Genomic DNA, 27,504 nt, shown 5'->3' on the forward strand with positions numbered 1-27,504 from the left:
TGGATCAAGAAGGTCATTCAGAGAGAGAAAGCGGGAGAGCTGGCCAAGGACGGCACGTTCAAGAGTTTTGGAGAGAAAAGAAAGAAGGGATACTGGTCTGTAATTGTTGACATCGGAGGGATCGAGTGTAGGTTTTTTCAGAAGGGGTGCAACTCTCGCTCTCTTGAAGACGGAAGGGACGTAGCCAACGGTCAGGGATGAGTTGATGAGCGAGGTGAGGTAAGGGTCTCCGGAAATGGTCTGGAGAAGAGAGGAGGGGATAGGGTCAAGCGGGCAGGTTGTTGGGCGGCCGGCCGTCACAAGACGCGAGATTTCATCTGGAGAGAGAGGGGAGAAAGAGGTCAGAGCATAGGGTAGGGCAGTGTGAGCAGAACCAGCGGTGTCGTTTGACTTAGCAAACGAGGATCAGATGTCGTCGACCTTCTTTTCAAAATGGTTGACGAAGTCATCTGCAGAGAGGGAGGAGGGGGGGGAGGGGGCGGAGGATTCAGGAGGGAGGAGAAGGTGGCAAAGAGCTTCCTAGGGTTAGAGGCAGAAGCTTGGAATTTAGCGTGGTAGAAAGTGGCTTTAGCAGCAGAGACAGAGGAGGAAAATGTAGAGAGGAGGGAGTGAAAGGATGCCAGGTCCGCAGGGAGGCGAGTTTTCCTCCATTTCCGCTCGGCTGCCCGGAGCCCTGTTCTGTGAGCTCGCAATGAGTCATCGAGCCACGGAGCGGGAGGGGAGGACCGAGCCGGCCTGGAGGATAGGGGACATAGAGAGTCAAGGGATGCAGAGAGGGAGGGGGGATTGAGGAGGCAGAATCAGGAGATAGGTGGGAGAAGGTTTGAGCGGAGGGAAGAGATGATAGGATGGAAGAGGAGAGAGTAGCGGGGGAGAGAGAGCGAAGGTTGGGACGGCGCGATACCATCCGAGTAGGGGCAGTGTGGGAGGTGTTGGATGAGAGCGAGAGGGAAAAGGATACAAGGCAGTGGTCGGAGACTTGGAGGGGAGTTGCAATGAGGTTAGTGGAAGAACAGCATCTAGTAAAGATGAGGTCGAGCGTATTGCCTGCCTTGTGAGTAGGGGGGAAGGTGAGGGTGAGGTCAAAAGAGGAGAGGAGTGGAAAGAAGGAGGCAGAGAGGAAAGAGTCAAAGGTAGACGTGGGGAGGTTAAAGTCGCCCAGAACTGTGAGAGGTGAGCCGTCCTCAGGAAAGGAGCTTATCAAGGCATCAAGCTCATTGATGAACTCTCCGAGGGAACCTGGAGGGCGATAAATGATAAGGATGTTAAGCTTGAAAGGGCTAGTGACTGTGACAGCATGGAATTCAAAGGAGGCGATAGACAGATGGGTAAGGGGAGAAAGAGAGAATGACCACTTGGGAGAGATGAGGATCCCGGTGCCACCACCCCGCTGACCAGACGCTCTCGGGGTGTGCGAGAACACGTGGGCGGACGAAGAGAGAGCAGTAGGAGTAGCAGTGTTGTCTGTGGTGATCCATGTTTCCGTCAGGGCCAAGAAGTCGAGGGACTGGAGGGAGGCATGGGCTGAGATGAACTCTGCCTTGTTGACCGCAGATTGGCAGTTCCAGAGGCTACCGGAGACCTGGAACTCCACGTGGGTCGTGCGCGCTGGGACCACCAGAGTAGGGTGGCCGCGGCCACGCGGTGAGGAGCGTTTGTATGGTCTGTGCAGAGAGGAGAGAACAGGGATAAACCGACACATAGTTGACAGGCTACAGAAGAGGCTACGCTAATGCAAAGGAGATTGGAATGACAAGTGGACTACACGTCTCGAATGTTCAGAAAGTTAAGCTACGTAGCAAGAATCTTATTGACTAAAATGATTAAAATGATACAGTACTGCTGAAGTAGGCCAGCTGGCAGTGGGTGCGTTGTTGACACTACACTAATCAAGTCGTTCCGTTGAGTGTAATAGTTTCTGCAGTGTTGCTATTCGGGGGCTAGCAGGCTAGCTAGCAGTGTTGTTTACGTTACGTTGCGTTAAAAGAACGACAATAGATGGCTAGCGAACCTAGAAAATCGCTCTAGACTACACAATTATCTTTGATACAAAGACGGCTATGTAGCTAGCTAAGTTGTACTGTAATGAAAATGAAGTGAAAATGTGATACAACCTGTGAATGCGACCGGGTAGTTGAGTTCTATACAGAAGACGTTGGCTAGCGTTGGCTAGCTAGCAGAGTCTCCTACGTTAAGGACGACAAATAGCTGGCTAGCTAACCTCGGTAAATTAAGATAATCACTCTAAGACTACACACTCTAAACCTAAACAACACAATTATCTTGGATACGATGATACGAAGACAGCAAAGACAGCTATGTAGCTAGCTGACACTAAACTAATCAAGTCGTTCAGTTGAGTGTAACAGTTTCTCCAGTGCAGCTAATCAGTGGACGTTAGCTAGCTGGCTAGTGAAGACTAGTGAAGACTACGTTAGGACGGCGAAATACGATAATTACGCAATTATCTTTTGATACAAAGACGGCTATGTAGCTAGCTGAGAAGAAATTGCTAAGATAAGACAAATCAAACCGTTGTGATATAATGAAATATAATGAAAAAGTTATACTACCCGTTGGAGCGACGTGCAGATGCGACCACTCGCTCCAACCGGAACCGGAACAATGATGACAGGTGTGCGTAATGATGGGCAGCCAGGCGCCCTCGGGTGGCAGGGAGGGGGAGCGGGAGCGGGAGCAGGAGCAGGCGTGACCTAAAGAGTTAATCAGAGTATTTTTTCCATAAATAGACAGGTATTTTCCTTTCCACGGTAGCAAGATCTTGTCTATTTTTGCCAACTTTCTATTAAAATGTATTGTAGTGCGATCACTTCTTTCTTTCCAGATACGAATACAGAGTATGTCTTCTTCACAACCTTCTATTAACACGATCCTGATTGAAGATGATAGTTTCAAATACCAGCTGCCGAAGCACCAGCGCTGTGCTTGCCTCCTACTCAACATAGTATCTACAGTCGATGCCCTGAAAGTAACATCCAGTGAGGCTTACAAAAAAGTGTCCCACTCAACATTTGTCAAATACCAAGCACTTTGGAACAAAGGTGGAAGATCCACACTTGCAGCCAAAACAGTTGAAGATGCTTGCGACCTCCAGCTGTTGCGCCCGAATGCTACAAGGTGAAATTCTAGCGTCATGGCTGTAGAAAGACTCCTACTCATCCAGCCATTGATTACTGTAGTTAAATCAGGTGAACTGGTTAGTGGGCCCCATTTGTATAGGGTTATGAAACACAGTGTTATTGTTTTGTTTTTGTCATAGGTTCAATCTCGCTGAACTTGCCGTCCTCACAGAGTATGCTGCCACCATGAGCCCAGTCGCAAAGGCCATCAACATCCTTCAGGCTGAAGCCAAAGTCCAGATGGGGTGGCTACTTCAAACTATCAACCTGCTGATCACAAAACTTAACCAAATCAAGTTGTCCTTGAAGTACTGGTGGATGCGCTACAGCTGGGACTGAAGCAACGCTTCAGCCACATGTTTCAAGGACCTAAGCTGATCGCAGCTACAATCCTTCTCCTCAAATTCACAACAACGTGGACAAAGGATGAAGCCACCATCAGAATGAGTAAGACAACGTGGTTAATGAACAATATTTCATTATTCATAAACAACTGTGTGCAGTGTACATGTTGACACTTCATAGATTTGAGAACCACCCATTTAAACTACAATCCTGACTTTGTGGTTCACTGTGAGTCACCTTGAGGATTGATTATAAACAACGTTTGCCATGTTTCTGTCGATATTATGGAGCTAATTTGGAATATTTTTCGGTGTTGTCGTGACCGCAATTTCCGGTCGAATTCTCAACCAAACGTGAAGAACTAACTAGGAGTTATTTTGGCTACAAAAATAATATTTTGGGAAAAAAGGAATATTAGCTATCTAACTGGGAGTGTAGTGAGTGAAAACATCCGAAGCTCATCAAAGGTAACCGATTTAATTTGATTGCTTTTCTGATTTCCGTGACCAGGTAGCCTGCTGCTAGCTAGGCATAATGCTATGCTAGGCTATCGATAAACTTACTGCATCATTTCAAAATCTGAGATGATAGGGTGATTAACAAAAGGCTAAGCTGTGTTTCAATTTATTTAACTTGTGATTTCATGAATATGAATATTTTCTAGTAATATTTTTTGTCTGTTGCGTTATGTTAATTAGTGTCAGTTGACAATTCTCCCGGATCCGGGAGAGGGAGTTCCAAGAGTTAACGCTAGCAAGCCCAAGGACAGGGATGCCTTATAAGTTTTGTTAATTTATGGTTAAAGTTCCAAAGTTATAAGTGACCTTGTTAAAAAAGCATCACCTGACACTTATTTCTAATACAGTTCCATCAGTGGTGATGTCCTCCTATTCTTGCAGTGAGGTTGTTCTATACATGTACTTTTGATGAGCTAATTTCTACATTTTTCTTTGTTGATATAGGGTTTTATTATAGGATGCCTAAAGCAAAGTGACTTTGATTGTAAGCACTAACATTTACTGGCTATATTCCTTCCTTAAATCTAAGCCTACGGCGTTAGCTGCGCCTGTTCCACATCAGTTCACTCCTGACACATTGTGGGGCATGTGAAAGACCATATTGATTCAGACTATTTACCTTTCATTGCGAAGGGTTTTGTTTCTATGTTAGGAAGTAAGGACCTAGTGCCAGTGAAGATCCTGAGAGACACAGGTGCCTCTGAATCGTTTGTGTTGGAGTCTGTTTTACCCTTCTCCGCTGAGACGGATTCGGGGAATAGTGTCCTAATTAGCGGAATAGGTTTGAACACTGTTAGTTCCACTGCATAAACTGATGTTGGATTGTGGACTGGTGAAAGGTGAGGTTGTTGTGGGGGTGTGTCCTTCGTTGCCTATTGAGGGTATCGATGTTATCCTTGGGAATAACTTGGCTGGTGAGCGTGTGTGGCTTGTCGTGTTTCCATCTCTAGTGGTTTCCACTAAGCCGTCATTTGTAGGGATTCCTGACGCGAGTGCGCAGAGTTTCCCCAGACGTGTTCTCTGTGTGTGCAGTGACGCGTTCTATGAGCAGTGGCGAACTGGTCACTGCGCCGACTAACGAGAATACCACAAAGAAGTCTGTACTGCTTTCCCTGTTATCCCGTTATCTGTATTCCGCTCCAATCTAATCAATGTGCAACGGACTGACCCCACATTAGAAGAGTTGCGTGACCAAGTTGTACCTGTGGAACAGTTGGGAGATCTCGCCCATGGCTATTTTCTCAAAGGCGATGTCCTGATGAGAAAGTGGGTGTCTCATGGTAGTTGTAGCTTATTGTAGAAGTAGAAGTCTCATTCAAATTTCTATAGATGGTTGACATCTAGTGGAACCCCTAGGAAGTGCAAAATCATGAATATCTCAAGGGGATTTCATTGGGAACTGGTGAATACATACCAAGCTCAGATTTCTCACTTTCTGTTTTGATTTCTCTTGCCATATGAGTTCTGTTATACTCACAGACATCATTCAAATAGTTTTAGAAACTTTAGAGTGTTTTCTATCCAATACTATATTAGCAACTGAGACTGAGGAGCAGGACGTTTACTTTGGGCAACTTATTCATCTAAGCTACTCAATACTGCCCCCCAGCCATAAGAAGTTTAACACGATGTCGTGGTCTGTGATGTTTTGAACATCAATGATCACCCGTGGAGGCATCTTTTTCTCAGCTTTACAAGAGTCTTAAATAACTCATTTCCTTCTGCCCACTGTTATTGACAATTTGCTCAATCACACTAAAGCCAATAATGGGATGAGATAGATCTACCCTTCATCATGAACACTGGGATGACTAGTTATTTAATGTCAGTTGACTATGAGGCCAGTTTGGTAGTAATTTCTATCCAACCTACATAGGGCATGTCATTCCATTGGCAGCTACTATCTTTAGTGAGTCAGGTGAATCAATTCTATCTGAAACATTTTGCAGCCTAACCAGGTAAGTTTTCATAATTCCACAGTTCATCAATGGTGAACCAGTGTCCCACAAGGCTTGAGTTCTCTAGGATACAGTCAGACGGCAGAACAAGTTTTTGACAGGCGCTGAAGGATTTGAATATGTTTCTGCTTATAATTTCCAACATTTTGGTAGGCTGTTTGTTAGTCAACTTTACTTTAATTAGATACATGCAGCTTATCTTCTGTCATTATGTTTTTATTTATTTGTATTTAACCTTTAGTTAATAATGCAAGTCAGTTAAGAATAAATTCATATTTACAATGACTGCCTACACCGGCCAAACCTGGACGATGCTGGGCCAATTGTGTGCCACACTATGTGACTCCCAATCACGGCTGGTTGTGATACAGCCTGGATGTTGCCCTAGAAGACAAAAAAAACCTTGCTCACCACAATGTCATAAATCGATAGAATGAATGCTTCAATCTGGTAGACATCTGTAAAGTTCTCTGTGATCTCTGCTTCTTTCAAAGAGCAAAAACGCAAGAACAAAACAATGGGAAAGATTACCTGTGCAAAATTTCCAAATGACAGAGGTAAGAGCCGTAAATCCAAAATGCAAAACAGATTTTATTTGGTTTGAGCTTTCCTGAAAGGTTAGTTATTCTGAAAATTAACAGCTAGTCTTACAGATGCAATAAGTGCTCTAATGGAGAGAAAAAATGGATTCTCAAATATGCAACACTTCAAAATACATCTCTTACAGACACAATATAATTGTAATATGGTATGTGTGTAGCTGTTGTAGAGGAGTCAGGCGCAGGAGAGCAGATGTGAGTAAATAAACATACTTTACTCAAAATCTACAAATGCAATACAAAAAGAGAGCCCACATTAACGGGCCGTACTACATACAAACAATTACTCACAAACAGACATGGGGGAACAGAGGGTTAAATAATGAACAGGTAATTTGGGAATTGAAACCAGGTGTGTAAGACAAAGACAAAAACAAATGGAAAATGAAAAGTGGATTGGCGATGGCTAGAAGGCCGGTGACGTCGACCGCCGAACGCCGCCTGAACAAGGAGGGAACGACTTCGGGGGAAGTCGTGATAATATTTACACCTAAAATTGCTCTAACATAATCAAATCACACAGCCCTTGGAAAGTCATAACTGCAGAGGCGGAACATCAGTGATTAAACTGTGAAGATTATTCTCGCGCAAACGCAACATGAGTCTGCTTATCATCCTTTTGTAAAGTTCTAAATCGTTGGCTGTAAGCCTCAGTAACCAATTTGTAAATCTGGAACACAGCCATTTTAACCGTATCATAACTGACACTGTCGGGTACACTAAGAGCTGAATATGCTTCCTACGCTTTACCAGTCAGCACACAATGCAACATTAAAGTGCTGTCAGAATCAGGCCAACTCCTAGCGTCAGCAACACGCTCAAACAACGAAATAATGTATCAGGGTCCTTTTCATTAAATTGAGGCAACAACCGTAAGTTCCCAACAATATCAAATGTGTCCGAGGCACGACCAAAAGAGGAACGACCCCTAGGTAAATCTGGGTCACCTCCCGAGAGCAAACTCTCGCCTTAGCTTTCCTTCCCTAACCAACTCTAGCCGCTCTTGTTGCAGCTTGATTTAGCACGCGCCATATCCTGTTTAAATTATTTTTCATATTTTAACCGATCAGCACACTCCAAATCTTGTTTACATTCCAATTCCTTTTCATACTTTAGCTGATCAGCATGCCTCAAATCTTGTTTAAATCCCAGTTCCTTTACATACTTTACACGATCATGTTCTAGCTTCTCACGATCAATGCTCTAGTTTCTCACGATCATGCTCTAGTTTCTCACGATCATGCTCTAGCTGTAACAGAAGCAGTTCTTTCTGCTGTTCAAAAAGAAGACTACTAGGACTAACCGATGGAGCGGTCATTGTGACGTTACGGGGAGACGGCAAGTCCTCAGCAGAGGCTGCCCCAGTGGTAACTTCAAGAATACCACTCTCCATCAAATTTGTCTTCAATATCAACCTAATAGAATTTTAGACTTTTATCACTAATTTCAACCTTGTAGTGTTCAGCAACCTTCAACAGCTGTTCTTTAGTACATAATTCTAACAGTTCCTCTCTACGTAAGACACCATATTCACAAGAAAAAAAAATCTCGCTCTTCTCCTCTGCTGAGCTCACCAGACCACAACCAGAGAAATTACAATCACACTGGGCACCACAGAAACCTACAGTAACTCAACCCTAGTCTTTGTGCGGATTTGTGGTGGGTAATTACACACTGTAGCCCGCTGGCAAGGAAATAAACCCCCCAGCATGCTGGCAGATTCCCCCAAGCCACAGATGTGCCCCCGAGACCACTGCTCAGTCCAGACACCACACAAAAATAACAAACAAAATAACCATGCCCAACGTATTCCAAAGTGAAACACGTCGCTAAGCCTAATAGAGGATTTTTTTTATATAGCTCCGGGTAGCTAGTGTCACTACCCTACCCAGATCTCCCACTGAGGTACACAACTGATTGTACTCACCTCCTCGGACCGATGTCCCAACAGCGAGTAGAGCAAGAGCCCAGCTGTGTCCCATTTCTCTGACGGCTCCGCCCACCGACATCCTGTTAAGGAAAACAAGAGCAAAGAGACAGAATCCGGCAGACAGAGTGGGAGGGTGTAGATCGCACAACTTTGCTGATATGAGACAGGTTCTTGTGGCCGTACATGCAAAGAGAGATAGAGCATCGTGTCATGAGAAGCTGCCTGAAAGAGAAAAAACCTAGTGGGCTAAGCAGCAGCATTAGCAATGTCTTTCAAAATGAGACAACTCACAAATGTCGAAACTTAATGACAATGATTCTGAATATGTCAGTGACAGTGAGGATCTGTCCCCAAACCTTGTGGCCATTGAGAACCCTGAATCTGAGGACCCCTTACCTACCGACGAACTCCCAGATCCCTCTGAAGATACTGGTAGTGATGTAGGCAGACCAACAGTTGGTGAAGTACAGTAGGTCTGTAGAAGAAGGAAGTCCTTCAGCCATTTCACCCTTCCTGGCGCTGATGTTGGCTTTGATGAGTCCCAGTCTGGACTGCAAAGCTCCTTTTTTTGTAATTGGACATAGAGTTCACATACAAATCAAATACGAACAGCGTTATGCAATTATATTGACAACATCTCACCCACCTCACCACTCCCTCAGAGTTAATTTCTGCAAATGTATATAGTTATGATATTTAAGAATAGGAAGTTAGGATAGCCTAAACATGTGAAAGTTGGTTTGGTGTCTCTAGCAAGAACGGTTCAATAGTTACTGTTGGTGAGTTAATTTATGCACATTTATATAATTGTAGTTTATAAAAAATAAAATAAAAATGGAAGTTAGGATTGCCTGAACTTGTGAATTTGGTTTGGTGTCTCTAGCTTAAATAGGTTCAAGAGATACTGTGGGTTGGTTATTGTATGCTAATTTAAGCAAAATTATATAATTATAGTTAATTTATGTAGTTATAGTTGTTAAAAGTATTTAAGAATTGGAAGTTCGGATAGACTGAACATGAGAATGTTGGTTTGGTGTCTCTAACTTGAAGAGTTCAAGATTTACTGGGAAATGCTGGGATGTGTTTTTCTACTAAAATGATGTTTAATGTAATTATGATGCAACTACGATGGTGATACGATATGGATTACAATTATTATGCTGAATATTAAGGCCATATTCACTTCATGTTACAAACATACACACTCAACCATGCAAATTGGCTTGGTAATGATTTATTTGGACATCACACATATAATCGTACTCTTATCCAGAAATCATACACACATCCAATATCACACACGTAGTATCCTGACCCATATTTGTTGTTTTACATCTGTGGCACTGGCTCACAGGCAAACAGCCAAGGGAATAAAAAAAGATCCAAAATAACAAAAAGAGTTGTGTTTCCAGCAAACTGACTTTTTGTGGATAAAAGGCTGTGCGTGATGACGTAGTGCACATACAAAATACTTTTACCATTAAATTCCCATGAATGAAAAATACAAGTTAAATGGGTTTCCATATTTCCATCTCTACTGATGGTTTGTCACAAAAACTGTGCCCACTCTGGTCTTGGAATGACGTGTAACAATATTACACATCATGAAATGGTTGGATGGGAACGTGGTTTGTAGCTACGCCAAGTGATTTTTTTGTCGACATTTCGTTCACATAGAAAACAGAATCGACAATTGCCTGCTAGGGTGTGTTTCTATTTATGCCTAACTGTCTTGTGTCAATAAAAAAAGAGCTGGACATAATGATGTCACACCTAGGAAAAAGAACAGCTTAAGCAAAAACCTACAGTGTCAAATAAAAATGCAGTTGTTGAAGTGTTTCCATTAGGCCTACCCATTTAGACAAATTGCGCATTATTAAATTGGCGACAGCCTGTATGCCCTCCCACCAATCTGTTTCAAGTCTTAGGTAGCCCGCAAAAGCCAGCATGGATAGAATGCAACAATTGGCTAATATTTGCAATATTCTAATAATTATCATGTGCCAACATATCGCCAAGGTCCATGCCATTGTGAAACTTTCACTCCTGTAGATCTGGAATAATTGGATTGTTAAACTTGCCAGCCACCAAGACAAGCAGGGAAGCAATTCAGGCATTTTTGAAAGGCAGGACAATTGTTGTCCTGCAAAGAAACGTCATTTTTATAGTTGACATTTTTTATTTTGCTATAGCAGTAGGCATTTAGAATTAAATGGGGAGTGGAGTTTATAGTTACGTGATTACATCATGTGCCCTGCGAAAAACACATTTTCGCCATAATTTGCCTCAGTAAAAAAGTTTGACAAAATAAAAATTCACACTTGTCAAATGGATTAAAATGTTTTCGATCTTCAGAAAATGTCTCCTATATCTTTGTTTCCGTTACAAGTCGCAATGATTCATTTTTGGGGGATCAATTGGTCAATGGAAACCTGCCTGCAGCTTCCATCCAATTGGTGATAGATTTTCATGTGAATACTTTAGAATCCGCATAAAGAAAATATGAGCATTTCCAACCGTTGGTATTTCCACAAAATTGACTTGTTGTGGATAAAAATCAGTGAGTGATGACATAGCACACACAAAATGTAGCCTATTTTTTCGCTGAAGTATTCATGTACTGAATAAAAATCTAATGTTCAATGGGTTTTCATCGCATTTTCAACTCTACAATAGTTTTGTCATAAAAACTGTTGTGTTAAATAGAAAATGTTCCTACTCTGGTTTTGGAATCTGCGCTCTAACTAACAGCTCACAGATACAGTGCGGTGTGGTTAGGCTGTGAAGGTTGTCTAGTCTACATTATGAGATTATTATGGATAAGAGTGATAATATTTGTATTTGTCAAACAGCAGTCATAAGACCCCAGAATAAGACCCTCCATATTTATTGATTAAGGTATTCACTTTTTGAGCCCCACATTTTTAGCAAAATATATATATATGTATATAATGATACTTTTTTGGGGGGGGGGCTTGCTTATTTTGGCGTAAAAAATATGTATATCAATGAGTTAATAAAGCCGCATACACTCTTTTTTTGTTTTCTTGAGTAAGGCAGCTCCAAAATGCCGGTGTTTTAGCCTAGCTCAGTGCTTTCTGTGGTAGTGGGGCGAGCCAGCAAAAAATAGGAGCGTAGCGCCGTGATTGGCTCTGTGTTCTGTCACTCATGGGGACACTATGTCATTGCGAAGTTAATGTCCTTAGTAAGGGTAGACATCTTTGGGTCCTGCCATAGAGTTGTATTACAAGTGCCCTTACAAGAAGCTTCAAGGTCATTGGCCACAGATAAAATTACATCAAATCGCATTATATGTACAGTAGCTTTGATTGGACTGATCATGTCAACATCTTACTTAGCTAGCAGTCATCATGAATCAGTTTGACAATCTACTGTCAAATAATTTTTAATCCTTGTCATATGAAGAGAAATAATGAAGAGAAATTATAGATAAAAGGTATCGGTGCTCATCGACCATTGGACATAAAGATTACCCAACAAGTTGGAAATTGCAAATTCAACAATGAGCCGTTTGGAAGGAATCAGTGGCTAACTGCAGTCAGTGCAAAGCAACCGGTAGCCTGCTATTCAATTGAATTTTTTTTCTTCAGAGTTCCACCCCATAAATCGAGAGAATGCCAGACTTTGATGACAAAGTTTGATGACAATGTTATGCAGGTGAATGAGGACCCAAAAGCGACTTGGCGAAAACAGAGTCTTTAATCCAGTAAAGTAAAAATACAATCATAAAGCACAATTCCACTCGTAATGACGAGAACAGACTGGAGACTCGATCTTGAACTGCAGGTTGCCTCGGGAAGGCACTTGAACGTAGCAGACTCAGACACCTGCTCACCACGCAGCATCTGAGGGAAACACGACACGACAGGGCGATACACAGACACAGCACGGTGAACAATAGACAAGGATCCGACAGGGCAGAAACGGAAAACAAGGGGAGAAATAGGGACTCTAATCAGGGGAAAAGATAGGGAACAGGTGTGGGAAGACTAAATGATTGATTAGGGGAATAGGAACAGCTGGGAGCAGGAACGGAGCGATAGAGAGAAGAGAGAGAGGGAGGGAGAGAGAAAGAGGGGAACGAACCTAAAAAGACCAGCAGGGGGAAAACGAACAGAGGGAAAAGCAAAATGACAAGACAATATAAGACAAAACATGACAGACAAAACCCCCAAGTCAGAACAGTAGGCAAAATGAATAGATGAAAATAGACCAAATTATTAGGGTGAGGCACATGGGCTACTAACAGCTTACTACACAACATACGGTTAGTATTACTTTCTTAGCTACGGTATACATATCTCCCTGGCATATTATATCATTTATACTGCAGCATACAATACATTTTTTAACTCGCCTTGTTGTGCTGTGCTCACTTGAACAGGACGGTGACGTGGCATATATTTTTTTTAAGTCAGTAAAAGAGGCTGTAAGAACTGTTTCGCTGCCAGACCAGGCTCCGCTGATAGCCAGTTGTAGCAGTGGTAAGGTGTTGGGACAGCTAGGACTTTTCTTGTGAAGGCGAACCTCATTCAACTATTGTGGCTATTCCTTGTGGCTAGCTTCACACAGTTGTCCTGCTCAGTTTGGAAGATGCTGCAGTCAGATGCACTGCGGTAAAAAATAACGCCAGACAGGAGGGAGAAAGAAGTCTGTATTATTCGCAATGCCAGCCCGTGAGAAATATCCAGAGTCCTTTGATGCGTGGGATAATTTTTGCCTCTCAAAAGAACAACGCTTCATTAAATAATTTGTTGATCCTTCAGAAGGAAAGGATATCCCACATTTTTCCCCGGAGAACGGACAAATCGGGATAAGGAGGATATTTTTTTCAGAAGGGACAACGTGAGGGCAGTAAAATGTGAGACAATGCTAAATATGATTATTTAAACCAAATAGTGCAATAAAACATTTACAGTGTTCCTAAAAAAATGTAGATATATAATTGGTATGTAGCTTATGTAGCCTAGGTCGTCTTTCATATGGCATGCAATTAATTATTAATGTAGCCTATTCTGTGGCATGTGATTTTACATTAGCCTATTTAGCAATAGACCTACAGTATCGACAGATTATTCAAATAAGCATAATATATAAACTAATTTCAAAGCTATGCCATCTTTAGTGGTGCACTGCCTTTATAACCATGTGAATATCATTTAGAACTAGGCCTATTATTCTAATAGAACATCAGACTACAGTTGGTATAAATAGCCTGTAAAGATAATAATAGCTCAGTGTAATTGATATTAAGACTTCAGGGAACTGATAATCCCAGGGTGTAGATTTGTAAACACTTTGTGTCAACAAAGATCTGGAACAATAGAAAAATATAACCATAATCACAGCTATAGTTTAGCGATACACTGAGCTCCAAAAGTATTGGGACAGTGACTCATTTTTTGGTTGTTTTGGCTTTGTACTCCAGCACTTTGGATTTGAAATGATACAATGACTATGAGGTTAAAGTGCAGACTGTCAGGGGTATTTTCATCCATATCGGGTGACCCGTTTAGGAATTACAGCATGTTTTGTACATAGTCACCCCATTTTATGGGACCTAAAGTATTGGGACAAATTCCCTTATATGTGTATTAAAGTAGTCAAACGTTTAGTGTTTGGTCCCATATTCCTAGCATGCAATGATTACATCAAGCTTGTGACTTCAGATTATTTTGTGTCCCTATATAAATTAATGGTGTGTGTAAATGTGGAGTCCCTTTTATTGTAAATAAGAATATAGTATGTTTTGTAACCCCTTCTACATTAATGTGGATGCTACCGTGATTACAGAGAATCCTGAATAACTATGTATAATTAAACGGTTCACCTGATTTGGATGAGAATACCTTCAAGTTAAAGCTGACAGACTGCACTTTAACCTCATAGTCATTATATAATTTCAAACCCAAAATGCTAGAGTACAGAGCCAAAACAACAACAAATGTGTGCTTGTTCTTCTGCTTGTTCTCCAGAAGGTCAGTTCTTAGCCTATTGGCGTTTAATAGTTTACACTTTATTAGAGTGAGTAATCATCCACTCAAAGGAACATTATTTAATTAAAATCAACAAGCTCCAGAGTCTTCCAATAACACTTTAATTGTAAACAAATATTCATGATAATACTTGCATGTATCCTCACTGTGCATGGAAACAGTAGCCTATGTAACAAAGTAAATTAATTAATGCAATAGTCTTTGATGAAAAGTTTTTTTCCCATTTAAAGAGAAGAGCATGGCACCAAAAGCATGGCACCAAGAACATGGCACCAAGAGCATGGCACCAAGAGCATGGCACCAAGAGCATGGCACCAAGAGCATGGCACCAAGAGCATGGCACCAAGAGCATGGCACCAAGAGCATAGCACCAAGAGCATAGCACCAAGAGCATAGCACCAAGAGCATAGCACCAAGAGCATAGCACCAAGAGCATAGCACCAAGAGCATAGCACCAAGAGCATAGCACCAAGAGCATAGCACCAAGAGCATAGCACCAAGAGCATAGCACCAAGAGCATAGCACCTGCAATGCCAGGATGGTGGGTTCCATTCCCGGGACCACCAGTGAGTAAAATGTATGTATGCATAAATTGCTTTGGATAAAAGCATCTGCTTGATGACAAATATTTTGATTATTATTATATTAAGTGTTAGTTTAAGTATTTTATCATGTCAAATGTAGTATTGAAGGTGTTGGGACTTCTATTGTTGTTATTTCTAAGGTAATTTTGGAGGAAGCAACTTCAGTCCCTACCATTTCTTACTTTGCTCAAACAACGTCTTCCTGGATAACATCCCAAAGGAATATCTTACAATCAAGTGTTCAAAGAAGAGCCTTTTTTAGGCTTCTCAGCCCTAGGATCTGTACTTTCATTGCTATATTACACTTAAGGACATGTCTGCTGTGCGACTGCTGCTCCTATTTCTGCTTTGTTCCCATTTTGGTAAGTGGAGTTGACCACCGTTGTGGATTGACCATATGTGTATAGTCACATCTTTCAGTATATGGATATTCTTCAGTGTACTATTGAATTATGAATCTACCCATTTCTACAACCAAAATGTTAAGCACTAATAACATGTCTTCTCTATTCTGTATCAAGTGTCCCTGTGCCATGGGGCCTGTTCAGAGGTGGACTCGGACACTGAGGCCGTTGCAGGCAAAGGGTTCAAACTGGGCTGCATCTCCTGTAAGATGAGGCCTGAGGTGGAGGCTTCTGCCACGGTCAACTGGTATTTCAAGGCCAAAGGGGAAGCTGAATTTGCTCATGTGAGTATCTGAGATGGATTATGATTGCTATAGTAGTCCAAATTGCTGCCACAGCAGTAGATTGTAGGATTACGCTTCAATCACACCGACAGCGTCATTGCAGATTGGTTTACGTTGTCCTTTAGACAAACCTGTCTGACTCCGTATGGTCCAGAGCCCATCCTTAAGCACACAACCACAAGGCACAACACACAAAGGTTTGCACGCTTACATGCACATGCACACACGCACGCACATACCACAATGCCAAACCACATAATATGGCAGTTTGCTGCGTGCATTTCAGATAGAATCAATCTGGATGACATTTTAGATCTCAGAGATCACTAGGGCCACTGGGACAGCCGACAGGCAGATACAGTGCATTCGGAAAGTATTCAGACCCCTTGACATATTCCACATTTTGTTACAGCCTCGTTCTAAAATGTATAAAATATTTTTCCCCCCTCATCAATCTACACACAATACCCCATAATGACAAAGCAAAAACAAGTTTAGAATATTTTTTGCAAATGTATAAAAATGTTTACATAAATTACTTATTTATTCAGACCCTTTGCTATGAGACTCGAAAATGAGATCAGGCACATCCTGTTTCCATTGATCGTCGTTGAGATGTTTCTACAACTTGATTGGAGTCCACCTGCGGTAAATTCAATTGCTTGGACATGATTTGGAAAGGCACAAAACTGTCTATATAAGGTTGACAGTGTATGTCAGAGAAAAAACCAAGCTATGAGGTTGAAGGAATTGTCCATAGAGCAAAACACCGGTCTCAAAGTCAATAGTGAAGAGGCGACTCCAGGATGCAGGCATTCTAGGCAGAGCTCCTCTGTCCAGTGTCTGTGTTCCTTTGCCCATCTTAATATTTTATTTTTATTGGCCAGTCTGAGATATGGCTTTTTCTTTGCAATTCTGCCTAGAAGGCCAGCATCCTTGAGACGCCTCTTGACGTTGAGACTGGTGTTTTGCGGATACTATTTAATGAAGCTGCCAGTTAAAAAAATAATAATGTATTTCGCCTTTATTTAACCAGGTAGGCTAGTTGAGAACAAGTTCTCATTTACAACTGCAACCTGGCCAAGATAAAGCAAAGCAGTGCGACACAAACAACAACACAGAGTTACGCATGGAATAAACAAGCGTACAGTCAATAACACAATAGAAAAATAAGTCTATATACAGTGTGTGCAAATGGAGTGAGGAGGAAAGGCAGTAGTAAATAGGCCATTACAATTTAGCAAATTAACATGGGAGTGATAGATGAGCAGATGGTGATGTGCAAGTGGAAATACTGGTGTGCAAAAGAGCAGAAAAGTAAATAAAACAATATGGGGATGAGGTAGTGAGATTGGGTGGGCTATGTACAGCTGCAGCGATCGGTTAGCTGCTCAGATAGCTGATGTTTAAAGTTAGTGAGGGAGATTTAAGTCTCCAGCTTCAGTGATTTTTGCATTTCGTTCCAGTCATTGGCAGCAGAGAACTTGAAGGAAAGGCGGCCAAAGGAAGTGTTGGCTTTGGGGATGACCAGTGAGATATACCTGCTGGAGCGTGTGCTATGGGTGGGTGTTGTTATCATGACCAGTGAGCTGAGATAAGGAGGAGCTTTAGATGACCTGGAGCCAGCGGGTCTGTCGACGAATATGGAGCGAGGGCCAGCCGACTAGAGCATACAGGTTGCAGTGGTGGGTGGTATAAGGGGCTTTGGTAACAAAACGGATGGCACTGTGATCGACTGCATCCAGTTTGCTAAGTAGAGTATTGGAAGCTATTTTGTAAATTACATCGCTGAAGTCGAGGATCGGTAGGATAGTCAGTTTTACGAGTGTATGTTTGGCAGCGTGAGTGAAGGAGGCTTTGTTGCGAAATAGGAAGCCGATTCTAGATGTCATTTTGGATTGGAGATGTTTAATATGAGTCTTGAAGGAGAGTTTTACAGTCTAGCCAGACACCTAGGTATTTGTAGTTGTCCACATATTCTAAGTCAGAACTGTTCAGTGGAGTGATGCTAGTCAGGCAGGCGGGTGCTGGCAGCGAATGGTTGAAAAGCATGTATTTGGATTTTACTAGCATTTAAGAGCAGTTGGAGGCCATGGAAGGAGGGTTGTAAATGAAGCTCATTTGGCGGTTAGTTCAAATCAAATCAAATCTAATTTTATTTGTCACATACACATGGTTAGCAGATGTTAATGCGAGTGTAGCGAAATGCTTGTGCTTCTCGTTCCGACAATGCAGTAATAACCAACAAGTAATCTAACTAACAATTCCAAAACTACTGTCTTATACACACAAGTGTAGGGGGATAAAGAATATGTACATAAAGATATATGAATGAGTGATGGTACAGAGCGGCATAGGCAAGAGTACAGTATATACATATGAGATGAGTATGTAAACAAAGTGGCATAGTTAAAGTGGCTAGTGATACATGTATTACATAAAGATGCAGTAGATGATATAGAGTACAGTATATACGTATACATATGAGATGAATAATGTAGGGTGTGTAAACATTATATTAGGTAGCATTGTTTAAAGTGGCTAGTGATATATTTGTTATAATTTCCCATCAATTCCCATTATTAAAGTGGCTGGAGTTGAGTGTTGGCAGCAGCCACTCAATGTTAGTGGTGGCTGTTTAACAGTTTGATGGCCTTTAGATGTTGTTTTTCAGTCTCTCGGTCCCAGCTTTGATGCACCTGTACTGACCTCGCCTTCTGGATGATAGCGGGGTGAACAGGCAGTGGCTCGGGTGGTTGTTGTCCTTGATGATCTTTATGGCCTTCCTGTAACATCGGGTGGTGTAGGTGTCCTGGAGGGCAGGTAGTTTGCCCCCGGTGATGCGTTGTGCAGACCTCACTACCCTCTGGAGAGCCTTGCGGTTGTGGGCGGAGCAGTTGCCGTACCAGGCGGTGATACAGCCCGCCAGGATGCTCTCGATTGTGCATCTGTAGAAGTTTGTGAGTGTCCAAAGAAGGGCCAGATATATACAGAATGGTGTCGTCTGCTTAGAAGTGGATCAGGGAATCACCCGCAGCAAGAGCGACATCGTTGATATATACAGAGAAAAGGGTCGGCCTGAGAATTAAACCCATGTAGTACCCCCATATAGACTGCCAGAGGTCTATTTTTGTTTCATCAGACCAGACAACATTTCTCCAAAAAGTACGATCTTTGTCCCCATGTGCAGTTGCAAACCATAGGCTGGCTTTTTTATGGCGGTTTTGGAGCAGTGGCTCTTTCCTTGCTGAGCGGCCTTTCAGGTTATGTCGATATAGGACTCGCTTTACTGGGATATAGGAAACTGCCTGTTTCCTCCAGCATCTTCATAAGGTCCTTTGCTGTTGTTCTGGGATTGATTTGCACTTTTCACACCAAAGTACGTTCATCTCTAGGAGACAGAACGCGTCTCCTTCCTGAGCGGTATGATGGCTGCGCAGTCCCATGGTGTTTATACTTGCGTGCTATTGTTTGTACAGATGAATGTGATACCTTCAGGCGTTTGGAAATTGCTCCCAAGGATGAATCAGACTCGTGGAGGTGTCCACTTTTTTTCTGAGGTCTTGGCTGATTTCTTTTGATTTTCCCATGCTGTCAAGCAAAGAGGCACTGAGTTTGTAGGTAGGTCTTGAAGTACATCCACTGGTACCCCTCCAATTGACTCAATTGATGTCAATTAGCCTATCAAAAGCTTCTAAAGCCATAACATCATTTTCTGGAATTTTCCAAGCTGTTTAAAGGCACTGTCAACGTAGTGTATGTAAACTTCTGACCCACTGGAATTGTGATACAGTGAATTATAAGTGAAATAATCTGCCTGTAAACAATTGTTGGAAAAATTACTTGTGTCATGCACAAGGTAGAAGTCTTAAACAACTTGCCAAAACTATAGTTTGTTAACAAGAAATGTGTGGAGTGGTTGAAAAACTAGTTTTAATAATGACTCCAACCTAAGCGTATGTAAACTTCTGACTTCAACTGTAGGTAAACAATTAACCATAATCCCAACTCATGATGTTACTACCCTGCATGAATTTACAGGTAGCTAACCATCCAGGTCCAATGTTAGCTACCTATAAATAGCAAGTAAATTGCTCAGAGATACAAATAATAAGATTATGCATGTAATGTTATTGAGTGAACCAGCTAATGTTAACTAGTCAGTTAAGAACAAATTCTTATTTTACAATGACTGCCTACCCTGGCCAAACCTAGACAACTTTGGCCAATTGTGCACCACCCTATGGGACTCCCAATCATAGCTGGTTCTGATACAGCCTGGGATTGAACCAGGGCCTGTAATAATGCCTCTAGCATTGAGATACAGTGCCTTAGGCCGCTGCGCCACTGGTTGCCCTTAATTTGAAGATGTAATCCGGAGACAGGTGTTTCCTCCATCTCCTTAGCTATCATACTCTAATTCCACTGATTTCAAAACTCAGTCTTCCAGAAAGTGGAGTGCCATACTTATGCAGTTCTACTACGCAATATATATATATTTTTTAAGCCTCGTTAGACCGGATTACCTACACATACTGATCAGCTCAAATAGACAGAAACATGCTATGTTGCAGACCAATCTGAACTCATCTCTCGGCATGTCCAGCCCACTCATTATCTCAGCCAATCGTGGTTGCTGTCTTTTTCTGTGACTAAACCAACTAGACTTGTAATTTAACAATGTTATTCTTATTTACAGATGGCATACAACTTTGTTTTTAAGGCACATGGAAGTTTACATGTTTCAGAAAGCATTTCTCAAAAAAAAATGCATTTTGATAAAATCAAAAAGTTGACATTCAAATGGCTCTCCTGTGAAGTAGTGACCCTTCAACATATCCCTAGTTTCCTGAAACGAGTCACAAATGTGCAAACTTTTCTAAAAACCTGTTTTGCTTTGTCATTAAGGTGTATTGTGTGTAGATTGATGATATATATATTTTTTTAATACATTTTTGAATAAGGCTGTAACAAAATGTGGAAAAAGTCTAGGGGTCTGAATACTTTCCGAATGCTCACAGCTACTGTATGTAACTTTGGGTATACTTTCCTAATCAAGGGACCTCTCTCAAAACACAGCTGTATCCTTTGGATGTTGCCAGGTATGGGTGGGGATCTAGGAAGTGAACCGAGAGATCTTCAGTGCCAGGGGAACAACCCAGATTTCATTGTGTCATTAGATATATAATTACGATGAGGAGGGCCCCCACATTGTGGATGAGCGCTTTGAGGAGCGCGTCGACTGGAACGGCAGTAAGAGGAGCCAAGACATACAGGATGCATCCATCTACCTCTTCAATGTCACCTTCAATGACTCGGGCACCTACAGTTGCCACTTCCACCGGCTCTTGACGTATGAGTTCTACGAATACCAGACTGTTGTCAGCAAGCTTGTGCACCTGAAAGTGGTGGCTAAAGGTTCAGTATTACAATACAGACATGCTTTTTGTAAGCAATTTGAATTCCGATGTCAATTATCCCGATTGTTAGGAAACATTTAGGATTTGAAATGAAGCTTGTAAGTGTTTTGTAAGTGCTAAGAGCCTATGTGGTGCCTACTGAGTGCTTTGACTCCCCCCTCTTTCTCCCATTCTCTCCCTCTCTCTCTAGCCACCAGAGGGACAGCCTCTATAGTCTCTGAAGTGATGATGTATGTGTCCATCATCGGGCTACAGGCTTGGCTCTACATAGAGATGGTATACTGCTTCAGAAAGATCTCAGCTGCAGGAGAGGAAGCATTAAGAGAAAGCGCGTGAGTAACACTGTAACCCTACTTCCTCTCCTGCAGCTGTATCCTTTCGTTTTAGGTCCTCTATTACGGTCTCCCTACGTAAAATCTCACTGCCCTTGTCTGTTATGAACCTGTCCATCCTGTTGATTTGTGTTCTCTCCTCTCTCTTCCATAGTGCTGAGTAGTGCAATTCCTCTGTTCCTCCTTATTCAATATTCTCTCCCTGTACTCTTGTCTGTCTTTCTCTCGATCTTCGTCTTCCTTGCCACTCCCATTCTCTCTCATTCTTTCCATCTCTGTGTCTCACAATCATCACATTTTCCACTCTCTAGAAAAGCCAAAGAAGGTACTTTTCCTGAAAAACGTTTGCTTGCTTGCTTCAGCAGTCTAGAAGTATGTTTAAATAGCTTAAAAGCTCATGTAAAATTCAAGTTTAAAAGACGTTGGAGTTAAATATAGTGTCAGGAGGGGAACTCATGTATTCCGTTGACATCACATTTCATTGAACATAAAATGTGTATGATACAACATTTGTCCTTGGTGTTTAGGCTGTGCTCTGTGGGGTGCTGCCAATGTGGGAAAAGTGCTCAATTAATGTATACAATCAAAAGCAAGCTATAGGTAGGGAGCAGAGTATCTGCCATGCCCCGCCTAGATAGAATAACAGAACCAAAGCGGGTGGAGGCTGGGGAGCTGGATGGCAAAAGCACAGCAGTTGCAAGCGATGGTGCTTGCTGAATGGCGAAACTGAATAAGCTGCCATTTAAATAATGATATTCAGTCTCTGATTGAATGTTAGCTCAGTCGACACTGCTTGCTTCGCTTTGCTACATTAAAGTAATACATCTGGTTACTTAAGTTGGATGCATGGTTGCTTGATAGAAGGATAAAGAAAGTTATTATGGATGGATGGAGTGATGAAAGAAGGTTAGACGTGTTGTTGTATGGATAGAGAGGTTAGAGGAGTACGTGGATTGATAGAGGATATGAATGAATAGATAAAAAAGAGTGGAATAGACATAGGAATAGTAGGAGATATGCAGTGTAGTTTAACTTATTGAAATGCTTTAAGTAATGAGAGTGGTTTGAATGGTTATAGATGGATAGATGGAGGGATAAATGATTAAGGTTAGGATGAAAACATAGAGATAGTTAGGATGCAACATTTTATCTGTCCCACTATGAGTTAATAAACAAACTGAAAGGGTGGAGTGTGTTTGTTGTTTGAACAGTTATAGAGCAAAGCCTAGCGATTTAATGCCACCTGTAGTTATGGAATGTTTTCTCACACGTATAATTCATTGGCTGATCCCTCCTGATGACCTGCATGGAATTATGTGATCCTTCCTTAATCCATAGGAAGTTGACTATGACAAAATGGTGTAAGTCCTTAATGGCTCTGCCTATGCTAAAACAGGTATTTGGGCACTAGAGTCCTCTATCAATCTCCATGAGATGAAATATCAGGTTTTTAGGTAATAAGCGGATGATGATATTCTAACCATTTCTATCTTTCTCCTTTCTTTCCAGGAATGCAGAATATTTAGCTATAGCCTCAGAGAGTAAAGATAACTGTGCAGGGGTGCAAGTGGCAGAATAACCCAGGTATGTCATGAAAAAAACTACTATCAGCAAGTAAAAAGATAAGTAAACTCAAAGTATGAACAATGTAAATGCAGCACAGCACATAGTAGCCTACACAATTAAACTATCAGATTCATGCACATTGAGAGGCATTTTCATCTAACAGAGTTCAACTCTCCTTGACCTCTCTCTTGGCGCAGGATACAGTGCCTTCAGAAAGTATTCATACCCCTTATTCCACATTTTGTTGTGTTACAGCCTGAATTCAAAACTGATTAAATAGATTTGTTTTGTCACCCATCTACACACAATACCCCATAATGACAATGTGAAACATATATATTTTATTTTTTAGCAAATGTAATGGAAATGAAATACAGAAATATCTCATTTAGATAAGTATTAACGGTAGCTCACTCCAGTAACCACGAGCACAGCTGTTCCCTGGTGGCTTTATTCTGTAGTTTTAGTCAGAATTATCACCCTCCGTGAGAACAATAAAGTAAATGAAAATACAGTTAAGCACACTTTTACAACTTTCTTGTCTTACGAGTGACTTATTAGCTTGATATAACTCTGAAGTGCTTACACACAAACAGCTTAGCCAGAGTTATAGCAGTATCAGATTAAACACATGAATAAAGGAAAAATACCTCACTGTCTGCTTATTGCAGAAGGGAGGAAATCAAAAACGTATTATTCCTGGCATGAATTCACGCTTCATGCTTAATTATTATAACGTTACCGTCTTAACATACACACTTCAACCTTTACTAGCTTTACTACCCCCGAAGACATGGACACTTAGCTAACACAGCGCAGGATTGCCTTCAACGATAATAATCCCCGTTACAACAGTTCTTAGCCACGTAGTTCCACTTGTCTTATCATTTTCCCCTCATACCGAACACGTAAACAATTCAAACAAAAAAACAACGACTTAGACTTACTGGTTAAACTGTTAGTTACATTAACACCCCTGAGTCAATACATTTTCAAATCAAATCAAATTTTAGTTGTCACATGCGCCGAATACAACAAGTGTTGGCTCATTGTCCTGTGGAAAAACAAATGATAGTCCCACTAAGTCCAAACCAGATGGGATGGTGTATCGCTGCAGAATGCTGTGGTAGCCATGCTGGTTATTTGTGCCTTGATTTCTAAATAAATCACAGACAGTGTCACCAGCAAAGCACCCCTACACCATAACAGCTCCTCCTCCATGCTTTACAGTGGGAAATACACATTCCAGAGATCATCTGTTCACCCACACCGCGCCTCACAAAGACATGGCGGTTGGAACCAAAAATCTACAATTTGGACTCTAGAATAAAGGACAAATTTCCACTGGTCTAATGTCCATTGCTCGTGTTTCTTGGCCCAAGCAAGTCTCTTCTTCTAATTTGTGTCCTTCAGTAGTGGTTTCCTTGCAGCAATTCAACAATGAATGCCTGATTCACACAGTTTCTTCTGAACAGTTGACGTTGAGATGTGTCTGTTACTTGAACTCTGTGAAGCATTTATTTGGGCTGCAATTTCTGACACTGGTAACTCTAATGAACATTCTCTGCAGCAGAGGTAACTCTGGGTCTTCCATTCCTGTACCGTTCCTCATGCGATCCAGTTTCATCATAGCGCTTGATGGTTTTTGTGACTGCACTTGAACTTTCAAAGTTCTTGAAATGTTCCATATTGACTGAACTTCATGACATAAAGTAATAATGGACTGTCGTTTCTCTTTGCTTATTTGAGATGTTCTTACTATAAGTTAGGGAGAACGACTTTATCTTTGTAGTGACTGTGTGTATTGATACCCATACACTGCTCAAAAAAATAAAGGGAACTCTAAAATAACACATCCTAGATCTGAATGAAGAAATATTCTTATTAAATAGTTTTTTCTTTACATAGTTGAATGTGCTGACAACAAAATCACACAAAAATGATCAATGGAAATCAAATTTATCAACCCAGGGAGGTCTGGATTTGGAGTCACACTCAAAATTAAAGTGGAAAACCACAGTACAGGCTGATCCAACTTTGATGTAATGTCCTTAAAACAAGTAAAAATGAGGCTCAGTAGTGTGTGTTCTCCACGTGCCTGTATGACCTCCCAACAATGCCTGTGCATGCTCCTGATAAGGTGGCGGATGGTCTCCTGAGGGATCTCCTCCCAGACCTGGTCTAAAGCATCCGCCAACTCCTGGACAGTCTGTGGTGCAACGTGGCGGACGTTGGTGGATTGAGCGAGACATGATGTCCCAGATGTGCTCAATTGGATTCAGGTCTGGGGAACGGGCGGGCCAGTCCATAGCATCAATGCCTTCCTCTTGCAGGAACTGCTGACACACTCCAGCCACATGAGGTCTAGCATTGTCTTGCATTAGGAGGAACCCAGGGCCAACCGCACCAGCATATGGTCTCACAAGGGGTCTGAGGATCTCATCTCGGTACCTAATGGCAGTCAGGCTACCTCTGGCGAGCACATGGAGGGCTGTGCGGCCCCCCAAAGATATGCCACCCCACACCATGACTGACTCACCGCCAAACCGGTCATGCTGGAGGATGTTGCAGGCAGCAGAATGTTCTCCACGGCGTCTCCAGACTGTCACGTCTGTCACATGTCTGTCACATGTGAACCTGCTTTCATCTGTGAAGAGCACAGGGCACCAGTGGCGAATTTGCCAATCTTGGTGTTCTCTGGCAAATGCCAAACATCCTGCACAGTGTTGGGCTGTAAGCACAACCCCCACCTGTGGAAGTCGGGCCCTCATACCACCCTCATGGAGTCTGTTTCTGACCGTTTGAGCAGACACATGCACATTTGTGGCCTGCTGGAGGTCATTTTGCAGGGCTCTTGCAGTACTCCTCCTGCTCCTCCTTGCACAAAGGCGGAGGTAGCGGTCCTGCTGCTGGGTTGTTGCCCTCCTATGGCCTCCTCCACGTCTCCTGATGTACTGGCCTGTCTCCAGGTAGCGCCTCCATGCTCTGGACACTACACTGACAGACACAGCAAACCTTCTTGCCACAGCTCGCATTGATGTTCCATCCTGGATGAGCTGCACTACCTGAGCCACTTGTGTGGGTTGTAGACTCCGTCTCATGCTACCACTAGAGTGAAAGCACCGCCAGCATTCAAAAGTGACCAAAACAGCCAGGAAGCATAGGAACTGAGAAGTGCCCTGTGGTTATCACCTGCAGAACCACTCCTTTATTGGGGGTGTCTTGCTAATTGCCTATCATTTCCACCTGTTGTCTATTCCATTTGCACAGCAGCATGTGAAGTTTATTGTCAATCGCTGTTGCTTCTTAAGTGGACAGTTTGATTTCACAGAAGTGTGATTGACTTGGAGTTGCATTGTGTTGTTTAAGTGTTCCCTTTCTTTTTTTGAGCAGTGTACATTGGGATAGTCAATCTACCAATAGGTGCCCTTCTTTGTGAGACATTGGAAAACCTCCCTGTTCTTTGTGGTTGAATCTGTGTTTGAAATTCACTACTCGACTGAGGGACCATACATATAATTGAAGTAGTCAAAAAAATATATGTTTAACACTATTATTGAGAGTGAGTGAGTTCATGTAACTTATTATGTGACTTTTTAATCCTGACCTTTTTTGGTTGAATATTCACTCAAGACATCACTTCAATATGTTAATGTTGCCTTTAATTTGACACTACAGTATATGGTCTTCCACACATACAGTAACGGAACTTGACATTCATTGATTTAAATTATTTTTAAACCTATATTTCTACAGGCCTATAGTACGTTGATGTGCTCTTTTTTATTCATTTGTAAACATTTCTAAAAACAGAACTCCATTATGCGGCATTGTGTGTTGGCCAGTGACACAAAATGTTAGTTTACTCAATTTTAAATTCAGGCTGTAACACAACACAATTTGGAAAAAGTCCATGTGTGCGAATACTTCCTGAAGGCACTGTATGCCATGTGTAATCTATTGATGTTTGCTTCTGCTTTCAGGAATGCAAAGGGATTCGATCTATGTACTGACCGCAACAGCTATACGACCCCTTGGATCGCATGAAGACATCCTGAAGATGCACAGTATCTACACTTTCTGAGTTTTTATTACTTTTCCTGTTACGTTAATGGATAAATGTGATATGATGACATCATTACTTTGAAAGTAGCATGATATCAGCACCTCTGTATGTATTACACACAAAAGCATGTAACTAATTCAACTAATGAATCCTTATGTGTATGAATCCTTCATCAAGGTATTTTTTGGGTTGTATCGATCTCTCTCTAAAGTGAATGTACATTTATATTAAGAGTTATTGTGAGAGAATTAATCTGATTAAATGGTTATCAAGAGAGCTTTATCACACACTGTATTTAAGTTTTCATTGACTTTTGTGCAATTTTCACGAGTACAATATGT

At 41.8% G+C, this 27,504-nt stretch overlaps 1 protein-coding gene across 3 annotated transcripts; it reads left to right on the forward strand.

The window, feature by feature from the left end:
• Nucleotides 1-12,991: 12,991 nt before the first annotated feature.
• Nucleotides 12,992-27,450, forward strand: LOC124043710 (sodium channel subunit beta-1-like). 3 transcript variants are annotated; one of them, XM_046362585.1, is made up of 8 exons: nucleotides 12,992-13,372; nucleotides 14,738-15,084; nucleotides 15,232-15,453; nucleotides 15,613-15,779; nucleotides 20,960-21,197; nucleotides 21,390-21,531; nucleotides 23,041-23,115; nucleotides 27,081-27,450. In XM_046362585.1, the coding sequence occupies exons 3-7, from the start codon at nucleotides 15,405-15,407 to the stop codon at nucleotides 23,108-23,110; spliced, it is 666 nt and encodes a 221-aa protein (XP_046218541.1). In that variant the 5' UTR covers nucleotides 12,992-13,372; nucleotides 14,738-15,084; nucleotides 15,232-15,404; the 3' UTR covers nucleotides 23,111-23,115; nucleotides 27,081-27,450. The 3 variants fall into 3 exon arrangements, with proteins under 3 accessions (XP_046218541.1, XP_046218543.1, XP_046218542.1); XM_046362587.1 differs by having other exon boundaries at nucleotides 14,738-15,073; XM_046362586.1 differs by lacking the exon at nucleotides 14,738-15,084.
• The last annotated feature ends 54 nt before the right edge of the window (nucleotides 27,451-27,504 follow it).

The sequence above is a fragment of the Oncorhynchus gorbuscha genome, linkage group LG09 (genome assembly GCF_021184085.1).
Source record: "Oncorhynchus gorbuscha isolate QuinsamMale2020 ecotype Even-year linkage group LG09, OgorEven_v1.0, whole genome shotgun sequence".
In the NCBI taxonomy this organism is placed as follows: Eukaryota; Metazoa; Chordata; class Actinopteri; order Salmoniformes; family Salmonidae; genus Oncorhynchus; species Oncorhynchus gorbuscha.

Bases quoted from the DNA above. Each gene is read 5' to 3' on its own strand.
- LOC124043710 (XM_046362585.1), top strand. From the start codon at position 15,405: ATGTCTGCTGTGCGACTGCTGCTCCTATTTCTGCTTTGTTCCCATTTT. The intron at 15,454-15,612 runs GTAAGTGGAGTT...TTCTGTATCAAG, and splicing joins TCTGCTTTGTTCCCATTTTG to TGTCCCTGTGCCATGGGGCC. The intron at 21,532-23,040 runs GTGAGTAACACT...CTTTCTTTCCAG, and splicing joins GAAGCATTAAGAGAAAGCGC to GAATGCAGAATATTTAGCTA.